Below are 13,683 nucleotides of genomic sequence, written 5' to 3'. Positions count from 1 at the left end.
TCTCTTCGCTTCCGGTTACTTCATCCAGCGGGCTGTGTGCTCGCGGTCCAGACGGCAGCCCGACAGCTACCAGGACGACGAGCCCCCGTCCCTCACCGCTGGCCGCCCAACCACTACCGAATCACGGGAGCCGCTTGTTGGGAGCTACACGATACAAAGCCTGGCCGGGCCACTACCGACCTACGATGAAGTGAGACACCTGCCTACGTACGAGGAGTCCATAGGGGAGGGAGACAGGTCCCCCCTGGGACTGGAGACCCTGCATGGAACTGCAGGGACCAGCCACAACCAACACCAGCCGCAGTCTCTTAACGGACCGTGTTTGGCCTTCACGGAGTAGCCTATGCCTTTTTATTTCTCACACAAACATTTACGCACGGAAACTTGGTTAGGCTATTGTCTGCCATGCCCCCCCCCGCCTCCAATAGCGCTTTGAGCATCTGGAAATAAATACGATGTAGCAGGCTATTATAATTATTATGTTCCGACCGTATAGCCTATCTCACTCACAGCCACAGGCCAATACAGAAATATTCGTTTTAATGCAGCACAATTGTCTTGTTATCCTAGAACGCCATATCAAAACTGTGTTCCAACTCAAGACAAATATTTGAAATACTTTAGGCCATTTAGCCTAATAAATGTTAAATAATTATAAATTATGTATACATACACGAGGAATAAAATACTATCGTGCGTTATACGCACACGTCTCCAAATGTCCTTTGTGCGCTAACTATTGTATACAGTAGCGTCTAGCCTACATCTGATTCACACTGGCTACTGCAGAGGTCTCCTACCGATTACCATTTCACATGTCTGATTACAGCGAATTGATGGATCCTGTAATTTATTTCAAATAGGCTACTATGTGGTCCATCAATCTGTGTAAGTCGAGTATGAACTGAAAGTCAGTCCGATCCAATTGATGTGACGGATTTGGATCTGAGGTACTGCACAGTGCTGCTGATGCTGTGTGAATGATATTGAACGATATTGTCGTCTGACGGTAGTTTTAGCATGCGCGCCACTCGTTGGAATCCCTCCACCAGGCCAGTACCAGTTACGGCCGAGCAAGGCTGGACGAACCAGTCCCGGGAGGTGCACATCTTCCTGAGATTGAACAGTTCCGTGATCTCCGTGACTGTCGCGGCACCGGCCACGTCCTGCTTATTGGCGAGGACAACCAACGGGCGGCCCCTGAGAAGCTCACTCCGTAGCGCGTGTTCCAGCTCCCGTCGGGCCTCGTCCAGCCTCCGTCGGTCCGAGCTGTCCACCACGAAGACTATCCCCGCCGTGTCCTGGTAGAAGCTCCGCCAGTGGTGCCTCATGTTCTTCTGGCCGCCGACGTCCCACACCGTCAGGTCCACCCTCCCCCGCTTCTTCTTCACCTTGATCATCTCCACGTTGAAGCCGATAGTCGGGATGGTGATGACCGCCTCGTTGTATTTCATCTTGTAGAGGAGCGTCGACTTGCCCGCTGAGTCCAGGCCCAGGAGCAGAACCCGAGCCTCCGGCTGAGGCGTCGACTCGCGCTGACCCATCGCTATACCACGTAGCCTAGTACAGCAGCCTGCTGCTGCTCAGTGACATATGGACCACACCTGACGAGCTGCGGGTTATTATCTCTCTCTACTTGCAGTGTTTGCTCAGTGCGTTGTCTGTTACTGGATCAGCTATTGCAGCCCGGCTATAAACCTGGGCCTTCTGTGATAAAAAAATAAGGCTCTGGGTAAAGTTTAACAGGACTTCCCTGATATGCGGAGAGACAGGTTGGCACAATGAGTGAGTCACTGCGCTCCATGATATATAAAACCTTTCACACATTCAATCAAACCAATTTATTGAACAACACTCATCTATCATGTTAACATAGACTGATTATGACATGATGGGCCCCTGGACAGACACGTAAAGGGTCCCCCCACCCATTTCATTTATCGCTTTTTTGAATTTGCCCAATGAGACGGCATCCAAATCCAATTTGAAGATAATTAGAGAAATCTCACAATAAAAGCAGCTTTACCCAGCTCGGTTTTGACTCGAGAGATCTAGTGGGGAGGACTTGCTTTTTGGATTTCTCAACTACAGTTGAAAGCCTCATATTGCATGAAGTACTCAGCCACTCTAAAGTACTACAGATAAACACTCATTCAAAAAGTATCATGATAGTTTATTTCTTGTGACTTGTTATTGACATGAATGACTAAGCCCTTTGACTATGGCACAAGAAAGGGCCCCCTGAGCTCTTGGGCCTGGTAGGCCCGTTCGGTAATATGTCTTTGCATGTTAAACGTCCTCATATAAACAGATCAGTCAGATCTCAGCAGCTCTCAAGTGAGCCTGTGTGTGTGTGTGCGTGTGTGTGTAAGTGACTGACCTTTATGTAAAGTTCATCAGTACATGAGATATAGGCTGTTGGTTGTGTCATAGATCATGGTGCCCAATACAACCTTTTCCTCCTGCTACTTTTAGATTACAAGTATGACCGCTTTGTACTGCAGTTTAGCTGAGTATTTTAATGATTTAGCCTAATCATGTGTGGGCTCCAATTCAGTGCAAAGTTATCAGAGTGTATTGTGCTGTGTGACTGAGCTATTTAAAGGACAGGAAGCCTTGGGAAAATGGCGTCAAGCAGCGAAAGTCGGAGCAGACCAGGGGTAGGCCTTTTCATTTCTGGCAGAGGGACTGCCGACGGAAACTAGCCTTTTGGCTAAAATCGGGTGCATTTACACCATGTGTTTATTAATGTATATTGTCCCTCTTAATCAAATAAACGAAACTGAATCTGAAAGACACTCTGTTCTGACAACTAAGCTGACTGTTACTTGTTAAGATTGCGCAAGGCATACAATAAAGTTAACGTTCCACTTTCATTGTAGCTTGATTAATAAGGGCAGGGGTTTTGGGTGTGTGTGTGGGGGGGGGGGGCAAGCCAAAAAAGTGTGGGCATCCCTGTCATAGATCATACAAGGCTGTCATCGTCACGTAGCTCATCACCCACCCATCGGTCCATATCACCTCCTATCTGCTCCTCCTACTCATTCATACTCATAAATTAAGGTAACGTCATCATTCAGTCAACCATCGTTTGTAGGCAACCGATCCTGTCTTGTTACACGTCATAGTGTAAAATAAATAAATACATCAACCAACCCACCAACCAACCAACCAATCAATTAATCAATCAATCAAATGTATTTGCCTTCACAATAGGCCTATTTCGGACAACATTGCGTTCTTCTTGTGCTTCAAAACGTAGGCTACAGAGTGGTTACCACATACATTTGAGATAACTATCTCTAGTAGCCTAACTACTTGCAAAGAACAATTATATCAACCAAAAAAAAGACAATTCCACAGACGGTTAATTCCAAACCCATCAAGCACAATCAATCTCGATGAGTAGGTTAACCTAAAGAAAATCCGTAGAAAGTCAGATGCGCAATCAGCAACTCCAGCGACTGCGTCCACATGGCGTCCGTCTCTGTACTCCTGGTGGTCACGGTGTCACATGCGGACTCTACCCCCCTCATCTGGAGGTCAAACTTGAATCCACCTTGCAGGACGTCCGCACCCCGCAACTCTCAGCCGCTTCCAGCTGGCCAGTATACGGGTCAACAAGTGGAAACATCAGATGCTTCCAACAAGAGAATAGAATTAGGACTATACTCCCGTTTCAAGGATATAGATTTCACTCTCTTTCATGATCTTTTGCATTTCTCTCAAGGTTTCATCCAGACTCCCCCGGTGGGGTCATCCATCACGTAGACCAGCCCGGTCGTCTCGCGACGGCTGTGGTGCCAGGAGTGCCTCTTCATATCCGGTGGGCCGATGCCTTGCGTAGTGACTGCCCGGTTCGTTATCTCCCGAAAACGGATGGTAGCCACAGGTGTCGAGGGTTCGTTCATTTTCTGATACACTGAATGTCGTTTACCAAGGGTGCCAAAACGCTGGAAAACAACCGCTTCCACTGTGGATTTAGAGCCACGCTGTCCCATTCTTCAAAATATAGTCCAATTTAACTTATGGGTTAAACTTTGAGCTGGTCTCAAGACTGAACCAAGTTTATGCTCAACAATCCTGATGTCAACTATTGGAAACTCAACTGTGTCTTTGTCTTGATAGCCTATCAGATAGAGGTTTGCAGACGCTCTCCTGTCTCGCTTGGACCGTTATAAAGGCGCAAGTCTCTTGAATAATCAGACTAGCGTTCCTGTAAGTGAAGTAGGCTGGTGACTCGCGAGGGTTTGCGGTAAGCCCATTTGAACGTTACAGAACAGCTCTCCAGTATTTGGCACATCTGATATTTTACTATGTGCGTGCGCTATTCTGAGGCGGCCCAGCTGGCACCGGCAGTCAGAGCTGCCTTAGCGCCCTCTGGTTTGCGCGCTGTCTGTCTGTTTGCGGAAGCGACACACGCACGTCAGTGCCGATCAAGCCAGTAGCGCTCCGGTGTTCGGTTACCGTGTGGAGCTGAACTATTTGTACACTGATCTAGGACTCTCAGAAGTTCAAAGACGTCACAGCGTTCTCTTTCCCGTCTTGATCTCACTGCGTCGTTCGTGTTTGTTGTCAAAAGCGGGGATTTAAACATGGACAACAAAAACGCTTTGTGATAGCCTACAGCTACAGGAAATGTGTGACCAGAAAGGCTACATGACGGTCATGGGAGGAAAGCAAGGTGATTAGGCTACTTGGCCAGGTTTTCAAATAGACTTTGCTCATAGCTTTTCAAATGTGAAGTGTGAAGATGAAAATATGACAAGCTACATATTTACATAGTTTAACATTTTATTTGTTTAACTACTGACAGTTTGCATTCTCACATTTTGAGTTTGGAGGACTTGGTGAGTTATTAGCTAGAACTCTTACATAGCGGACTGATGACAGTGTAGACTACAGGTTGGAGAGTGCAGGCTGGATATTGTATGTTTAGGCAACAACAACCTAACATTACAATTGAAACAATAAATAAGGCAAACAAGGTTAATAAAAAAAGGCTTCTAGTTTCTCTCCATTCACTGTTCAAGCAAAGAACAAACAAAACAGCAGTTTAGAAGTAGTAACTATAGCAGTAGTTAGTCATGCTAAATCTTATAAGATCTCTGGTCTTAACAACAATACAGAACCCAGTCTTATTGCCTCAGAAAGCAGATTTTCAGCCAATAGCATTCCTCTCTCAGCTGTGAGTATTGTGGAGTCTTCCAATCAACAGTGAGGTGCATGAAATGGTCCAAGATGCAGGGAACACCTCTCCTGTCCTGGTCCCATATACAGCAGGTCATATGTTTTAGTCCCATATACAGCAGGTCATATGTTTTAGTCCCATATACAGCAGGTCATACGTTATAGCCCCATAGACAGCAGGTCATGTTCGAGGTCTACCTGTGGTGGTGTCTTAAATGATCCACATCAGCGGGTTAACAGGCTGATATATGAACATTGTACTCAGAGAAAATAAGTCTCAAAAGTGCATTTACATTTTCTATCAGGACATGCTGTGCCCTGGGGCAGTAGAACACACTGCAGGTGTGTGTGTGTGTGTGTGTGTGTGTGCGTGTGTTTGTTTGCAGTTATCAGTAAATCACAGTCTTGGTGTGCTGGTTGAGAATAGTAAAAATAGCTGATTTCCTGTCTTAGAGGTGTGTGTGTGTCAACTACAGTGTGTGTGTGTGTGTGTGTGTGTGAGAGAGAGAGTGGTGTCCACAGTTCCCAGTCCCCTGATTGACTGCTTGCTTTTCCATCCCAGAGAGAGAGAGAAAGAGAGAGAGATACAGGAAGTAGATCAACGGTGGCCCCTCCTACTCCCCTGCCTTGCCGCCTCCGGCCCGGGTCTTGAACTTGACCACCATGACGGTGATGTTGTCGGGGCAACCGCGGTAGAAGGACTGCAGGACGATGCTCTTGGCGCCGTAGTGGGGCTCGTCCAGTCGCTCGCGGACGAAGCGGACCGCCTCCTCGTTGCTGAAGGCGTCCCAGAGCCCGTCGGACGCCAGGATCATGAACTCCGGCTGCAACTTGTCCAGGTCAAAGGTCATGATGTCAGGGTCGGGGATCACCACGTTGAGGTTCTTCAGCGGGTAGTCTCCCAGGGAACGGGACATGGCCAGGATGCCCTGCACCCGCCATGAGCCGTTGAAACTGATGAAGCCTCCTGGTGGACAGGAAGAAGAATAGCAGCTCAGTTAGAATTACACACTCCATGGTGGTTGATATTCAAGACCCTAGAATTTTAGAATGTCAGACTGATAGACTGTCAAAAAGAACGTTTCATAAATGTTAGAATGATAGACTTTTAGAACTCTAGAATGCCACTACCACTACGTGCGCTTCCATAGAGGGCCAGCAGGTGGCGACTAAAGGCTGCAGTGTAAACATGTGTCCATACATTTCTCTGTGAACTACGGCAACTAGCTTAATTCACCCCTCAGTATAGCTAGGACAGGACTGTGGATGATGACTGTCTGTGTATGCTCTCTCCCTATCCCATGGGGTTGCCACGGTGATGACCCCTCACCTGCCCTCTTGATCCTCTTGCGCTCCTTCAGCTGGTAGGGTTTGTGGTCGTGTGACAGCGCTATGGCGTTGCCGTCCTTGTCGCACAGCACGCCGCGAGAGTCGCCGACGTTGGCCACGGTCAACTCCCGGTCTGAGAGGAGGGCCACCAGACAGGTGGTACCTTGGATGGGGGGGGGGGGGATGTTTAATTATTACTGTTACTACTAAATACCTGCTAAATGTCCTCATATCAAGTGTGTATAGGAGATCTCTGATTTAATACTGGCTGATTGAAGTCAGGCAGGTGCTTAAGGCCAAACAAAGTGGTGCAAAATCAAAATGAGGACCAGCCCGCACGCTGCCAAAAACGAGGAGGTGTCCAAGATACAAAACAGGTTTTATTAATGCAGTGAAAAAGTCGAAAAAGTGGAAGACGTGTAGAAGACACAGTGCACAGTGCCCGGGAGAGAGAGGGACAGAGACGAGACCCTCCCTCCCCCTGCCCAGTCCTCCTGTGACCTACAACCTTTTTTCCCCGCTCACCTGCTTCGTCGTGATTGGCCGAAAGCTTCTCGACGATCTCGCGGTCCACGGTGAGGATGCGCTGCTCCAGCAGGCTGGGGTAGTTCTCCCGGCGCTCTCGGTCCTGGGACACCAGCTGCTGGCGCAGGGCTTCTGGGAGGTGAGCCTTCACATAGTCCGCTGCTGCCTGGGGTGGGGCGGGAGAGAAATCAGTATTTAATCACCTGAAGCTCTCAGGATGGATGAATCCTGATTAATTTTGTCTGTTCTATTAGATTATAGAGCTTTGTCCCGTTCTCTGGTTCCAGAGCTTTCTCTGGTTAACAGAGCTGTTGTCTGACTAGAGATGACAGACCATGACAGACCAGAATCGCTAGATAACTGTCCCTTTAACCCCTGAAACTACGGTATCCCACTGAAACCCAAGTCTGACAGCCCCACCCGGAAGAGGTCCACTGATGAGCCCGGAACAGTCTAGAAGAACCGTCCGGAGATACAGAACCACCCCGGGACTCTGCAGGTGACCAGGCCTCCACGGAGCCCCTGGCACAGCAGCTCATTCATCATCCTCCTCCAGAGTGACCCAAGCCCTCTCTCTCTCTGTAGCCTGTGTGTGTGAACAGCAGCTATACATAGACCAGGCCAGAGCTTCTATATGAGGCAGACTGAGGCTATAGATAGGGCTGGGCTATAGATAGAGCTGGGCTGGGCCTGTATGCTGCCCGTCAGGCTGTAACGGATACACAAGGTACAGCATGAAGCCTGTATGTTACGCCTGTTAATATGCTGGCTCACTCACTCACTCGCACGCACACACACGCCTTACCAATCTTCATGGATGGATGATACATAGATAAACTAGAAATAGAAATCGCTCGATTACAGTGGTGAAAGACTCCATTAGGTATGCAGGTTCAGTTTCCACGTGTCAGGCTGACAGAGTGGCTGTGTGTGTGTGTGTTCTTGCGTGTGGAACGTCCGGGTGCTCGAGTATGAATCGGTGTCGGGGTGCTCAGTAATCTGTGGGGTTTTCTTGTGGGGCTGGGGAGGAAGGAGAGAGGCCGTGACCCCACCGGGGCGGTGGCGTTTCAAACGGAATTATTCGACGTCTTCTCTTCCTCTCCTTCATTCTCTTCCTCCTCTCCATCCCACCCTCCACCTCTCCCTCTCTCTCACTCACACACACACACAAACACACACAGCCTAATCATGTACTATAATGTAATTACAGCACCGGTGTCTGTTAGTTTTGTGGCAGCGAGCTTCAGCAGCCAATCAGAGAGAGATAGCGACTGACGCTCCAACCAACCACACTGCACATGGATTGAGAGAAGAGGTGGGGAGGGGGAGAGAGAGAGAGAGAGAGAGAGAGAGAGAGAGAATGGGAGAGAAAGTGAGTGGGAGAGAGAGCATGGAGAGACAGAGGAGGAGAGGGCAAGAGGGAGAGTGAAGTGAGGAGGAAATGAGATAAGATTGATTATGAAATGCTTGATTACTCAGCTTCTGTCTGACCCTCCCTCCCCTCCCTCTCTCATCCCCCCTCCCTCCCTCCCCTCTCATCCTCCCTCCCTCCCCTCTCTCTCATCCCCCCTCCCTCCCTCCCTCCCTCCCCTCCCCCTCATCCCCTCTCTCTCTCATCCCCCCTCCCTCCCCTCTCTCTCATCCCCCCTCCCCTCTCATCCTCCCTCCCTCTCAGTGGATGAGTATGCTCATTCATTCGGGTAATTTGTGAGTGAGGAACACACACCCACACACAAACAAACACACACACACACACACACACACTTTAGCCTAGCTTATGGTAGTCCACTGAATCCAATGATGACTACTCTGTTTCGTATGGTGAGTTTTATGTGTCACCATAGAGTCCAATACTTGAGCCACATGATCTATTGCCGGTACAGTCGGGCACATAGCCAGGAGTAGTTTGGTCTGCAGTGACCCTCCTCCTCCTTTGATCCGCCTCGATCCTCCCTCGCCCCTCCAGGGCCCCGAAATCCGTCTCTACAGAGTCGCCTCCAAAAAAGGCATTCAGAAGCAGAGCATTCAGAAGCAGAGGTTTGTGTGCCGTGTTTGTGGTTTCAAGGCACAAACATACACATACATACATACATAAATAAATACATACATGCATACATACATAGATATATATACATACATGCATGCAGACATACACATGCACGCACACGCGTCTATGTGAAGTTTGTGTGAGCGTACGACTGTATCTGGGTGGTGAAGGGAGTGGAACTGGAGAGGCGTGTGTCAAATATTTACAGTAGAGGAACACGGCGTTCTGCCAGATTCAGACGAGCTGTTCGGACTCTGCTTCTGTTGGGTTTGTAAACAGTATTTGCTGCATGTGATATGGGAGTGTGTGGGGGAGTGTGTGGGGTGGGTAAGCAAAGCAAACTGTTATTTTTTGCCGAGCTTGTTAAATGCGAGTTGTGTGCTTGTCCTTGGACTCTCTCTCTCTTTCAGTGTACACCTTGGGTGTGTTCCTGGTGACCGCCCTCTGGACCGCCAGGGCAGGGTGACCCAGGTGTTTAGCTGACCCAGTCTCTATCGCCATGACACACGCAGGCATGCGCAGACACACACACACACACATAGCAGAACAAGTAATGGTCAGAGAATGGGATGGAGGGAGGAGACAGGAAGACTCAATATTTAATCAATAATAATAGTACAGGAATAGAGAGCTACTGTATATCCAGATACATAAACAACCACATCTCTCAACCGCCCTCCATCTCTTTTCAACCTCTGTCCATCTCTCTCTACCTCACCCCTCTCCCCCAACGCGCCTCCATATCTCTCTCTAAAAGAATACAGAAGAGGAGTTACGACTGCAGCAAGAATTAATCTATAATTCCGTCCGTCTGAAAATGGCGCACACTACTAATAACTCACATAAGTCTCCCCCCAAACATGCAGAGCAAACTGCCGTCTGTACCTGTGTCTGGAACAGGCCTAATAGTAGGCCTAGTCGTACATTCTTTTGGTCGTCTCGTGGCTCTAGTCTGTAGCTATCTGTAGTGCGTGTGAGTCTGTAGTTGTGTCTGTAGCTATCTGTAGTGTGTGTGAGTCTGTAGCTGTGTCTGTAGCTATCTGTAGTGTGTGTGTGTCTGTAGTTGTGTCTGTAGCTATCTGTAGTGTGTGTGAGTCTGTAGCTGTGTCTGTAGCTATCTGTAGTGTGTGTGTGAGTCTGTAGCTGTGTCTGTAGTTTCCCATCCCGTCAGTATAGGTTTGGACTAACTAGGAAGAATGAGATTTGCGTATGCCCCTTGTTAAAGTGCTCCTTAAATTTGCACCCCCCCCCCCCCCTCTCTCTCTAATTTTGTTTCATGTCCTGCCAGCCTACCCTCCTACTCCCCCTCCTCTTCCTCCTCCTCCTCCTCATTTCCGAACATAGACCCTAATGTAATACTGTGTCTAACTATGAGAAATGGCCTCCCAGCCAGCCTGGTAACAGAGGACTGGCAGATGGTTCCTCTGACATGTGACCTGTGAACTGTCTGAGCCTTGACAGAGAGAGAGAGAGAGAGGGGGAGGGGGGACCCTTCACACCCACATGGGCAAAAAAACAAAGCCTAAAGAGGCTCCTTTGTGTGGGGAAGGAATTCAATAGCCCTAAACACACACACAAAGACACACACAAACAAACACACACAGACCTGAGAAGTGCAGTTCTATTGTCATGAACACAATGGCTCACTATTGGGAGTGACGGGCAGTAGGCGGTACTGGAAGATGTCCTGTGACATCTTGATGGATGAAGGACTGCTCTGTCCTAGAGACTCACTTGAGTCTGGCCTCTATTTCTCTCTCTCAGTCCAGGCGATGGCTGATATGGCCCTGTGTGTGTGTGTGTTAGACTAGGTGGGTAGTGGGCTCGGTGGGTATGTAGGCCTTGTAGCAGCGGGGGTTTAGGCCTGAGGCTCCAACGCTGTTCTATCTGAGATGGAGAGTTGAGAGGTTGTTTTGTCCTCCCACCTCCTCCCAAACCATGCAGGATGCTGTCAGACTAGACTGTGTGTGTGTGTGTCTCCCGTCAGTCACCTGTTCTGGAACATTCCACATGCCTGTGTACACTGGCGCTCCTTGACAGTAGCCCCTTACCTCACCACCGTGCCCGTCGAATATCCCGAATATGGACGGGTGGCTCTTGTTGGCAATGTCGGTGAGCACCTCGAAGCGGTCCTCCATGTGGTCTCTCCGGCCCTGGATGGAGTACACCGCCACGTTGTTGTTCTTGAACTCCCACGTCTTGGAGAACTCGGCGTCCAGGACGCTCAGGCCTCCGAGCCGGTCGTTCTGCATGATCTCCGCCACTTTCCCCTTCACCATCTTCACGGCGTCGCGGCTGGACTTGACGATGGTCTTCACCTCGTCCGTGTGGAAGAAGTAACTCCACAGCGCCAGGCTGATACACAGCAGAAACAAAGTCTCCGGCCTGAGTAGGAAGTAGCGCATGATCCGACCCAAAAGAGACAACAGCGTCATTGTGTCTCCTATCATCACACGCTAGAGAACTGCGCTCGGCTCTATCCCGTCACTGCAATTCAATCCATTCGTTCAATGGGGAGACAATAAAGAGATCCCTTTACCGTCAAAATGTCTGACAGAATTGCGACGAGGTTTCTCAAAATGGCCTTTCAAACGCGCAGGGTATCCCAGCGAGCACAACAACCGAACGTGACACCGAGGAGAGTAGGACAAAAGCGGCGGATCCCGTCATTGACTTGGGCCGTTATCTCGAGAGGCACGGCAGAGCCCGAGCGAACAGCTGCAGAGCGAGGATCCACCCGTGAGAAGCGCCTGTCGCGCGTTTCCCATCGTAGGTAACAGAAATATCGGTTAGACCCACCCGGAATATGCCGGAGAGTTGACCTCGCCGGTGTATGTTGGCCCCTCTTTACCGTTGACCCTGTTTCTTCTGCGGGAAATGTGCCTGTTCAACCCCGGTGCACCCGCATCAACAACATTCTCCACGCCGCCGCCGCCGAGCCTGCTCCGCGATGACAGACAATGTGCGCAGCTGCAGAAGCCTCCTATGAGAGATCACAGGGGCGGGGTGAGGACGAGGGTCATTGGACTTCTGTCTCCTCCTGCAAAAAACTACAGTCTATGATGTGTATTGGATGAATGATTGAATAAAAATAAATAAAACTACAGTGTATCCCAATGGGACTCAGCTGGATACGAACGTATGATGAATAAAGAATAAATATAGCCCACATTAAATTAAATTAAAGTCGCACTGAAATGAAAAAAGCATTCTGTCCCATTTTGGTTCACATAATTGGCCATAGTGTTCACCTATTCAACGATGTATGCCAAAAAAATTACAAAATTCTACTTTTGTTGTAATCTTATAAGTATATAATTTCTTACTTCCTGGAAAACGGTAGGTCACGTGCAATGACGACAACAGGTAGGCTACCTTAGATTTTAGGACAATAATCTCACGACATCCCCCCATCAATCAACGCTATCCTTCTATCGAATCTGTCTAAAGTTCTTAAAACCCGTCCACTTGTCAATGTTCCAATCAAATTCCTCTAAACATATGTCCCACCCTCATAGCTTGTTTGCGTCGGAAATACGTCAAACTACGGAAGTTAGATGATACTCTTTAAAATACCAGGCACTAGTATTGTGAGGACTACTGTCGTGTCTTGGCAATCTCATGGCCTGCACAGTATAGGTTTGGACTAACTAGGAAGAATGAGATTTGCGTATGCCCCTTGTTAAAGTGCTCCTTAAATTTGCACCCCCCCCCCCCCTCTCTCTCTAATTTTGTTTCATGTCCTGCCAGCCTACCCTCCTACTCCCCCTCCTCTTCCTCCTCCTCCTCCTCATTTCCGAACATAGACCCTAATGTAATACTGTGTCTAACTATGAGAAATGGCCTCCCAGGCCTTCTGGACTGTTCTACCCCTAACACTGCCACCACCACGACGGGCCCCACCCAGACCCGGGCCCGCTGCTGGTGTGGATTTCACTCACGGCCCCAGTAAAAGAACAGCAGTCGAGGGGGTTCAAAACCAAATGCACCCCTACTCTGAGGCCCCAGGCGGTCATCCTACCCAGACTGCCCAGGAGGGTGTGTGGGGGGGGGGGGGGGGCTGTGTAGGTCAGCGGTGGCGGGTTTCTCTGGGAGGACAGGATCAAGGTGGGGGGGTTGGGTCCCAGAGACGCTGGTCCAGACATCCATCCCTCCCCCTGGCTCCCACCCTCCCCCCCCTCTCTGCTCTGCACGGCCCCGATCCTGTATCAGGGGGTCACAGTGAGACCCCCGTACTCTCCGTCCTCTCAGCTCTCGCTGCTTTGAGGGGCTGCCAGCCGGTGAGGTCAGCATCAGGCCTTTATCAGGCAGCCCTGCCCACTGCTCTTATGGGATCTGATCCATTACTGTGTGTATGTGTGTGTGTGTGTGCATGTGTGTTTGTGTGTGTGCATGTGTGTTTGTGTGTGTGTGTGCATGTGTGTGTGTGCATGTGTGTGTTTTCTTGTGACCGTATTCTTCTACCCGGTAACACAAGGCCTGTTGTTTTGTGTGTTCCTGCTCCCCTCAGGATCCTGTTCCCCATGTTTGATCCAACATGTCAGGGCCCCCCAACACCCCCTGGGGGGTCTTTTCCTTGCCCTCGGATTGGC

At 49.5% G+C, this 13,683-nt stretch overlaps 2 protein-coding genes across 2 annotated transcripts; both read right to left on the bottom strand.

Annotated features, from left to right (window-relative positions):
* Positions 1-870: 870 nt before the first annotated feature.
* Positions 871-1,593, bottom strand: arl14 (ADP-ribosylation factor-like 14). The gene has a single exon (XM_084446598.1). It carries the CDS (start codon positions 1,542-1,544, stop codon positions 912-914), a length of 633 nt encoding a protein of 210 aa, XP_084302724.1. The 5' UTR covers positions 1,545-1,593; the 3' UTR covers positions 871-911.
* Positions 1,594-4,821: 3,228 nt separating this feature from the next.
* Positions 4,822-12,009, bottom strand: ppm1la (protein phosphatase, Mg2+/Mn2+ dependent, 1La). The gene is made up of 4 exons (XM_084446639.1): positions 11,143-12,009; positions 7,045-7,210; positions 6,521-6,682; positions 4,822-6,157 (listed from the first exon to the last, which is right to left on the bottom strand). The coding sequence occupies exons 1-4, from the start codon at positions 11,539-11,541 to the stop codon at positions 5,805-5,807; spliced, it is 1,080 nt and encodes a 359-aa protein (XP_084302765.1). The 5' UTR covers positions 11,542-12,009; the 3' UTR covers positions 4,822-5,804.
* Between the last annotated feature and the right edge of the window lie 1,674 nt (positions 12,010-13,683).

This window comes from Borostomias antarcticus (genome assembly GCF_949987555.1).
Source record: "Borostomias antarcticus genome assembly, chromosome: 12".
NCBI lineage: Eukaryota > Metazoa > Chordata > Actinopteri > Stomiiformes > Stomiidae > Borostomias > Borostomias antarcticus.
This window is presented reverse-complemented; position numbering and strand designations above follow the sequence as displayed.

Coding starts and splice junctions, on each gene's coding strand:
- arl14 (XM_084446598.1), bottom strand. CDS start 1,544: ATGGGTCAGCGCGAGTCGACGCCTCAGCCGGAGGCTCGGGTTCTGCTC.
- ppm1la (XM_084446639.1), bottom strand. CDS start 11,541: ATGATAGGAGACACAATGACGCTGTTGTCTCTTTTGGGTCGGATCATG. Junction 6,683..7,044: donor GGCCAATCACGACGAAGCAG/GTGAGCGGGGAA, acceptor CCCCCATCCAAG/GTACCACCTGTCTGGTGGCC. Junction 6,158..6,520: donor CAAGAGGATCAAGAGGGCAG/GTGAGGGGTCAT, acceptor CCTGTCCACCAG/GAGGCTTCATCAGTTTCAAC.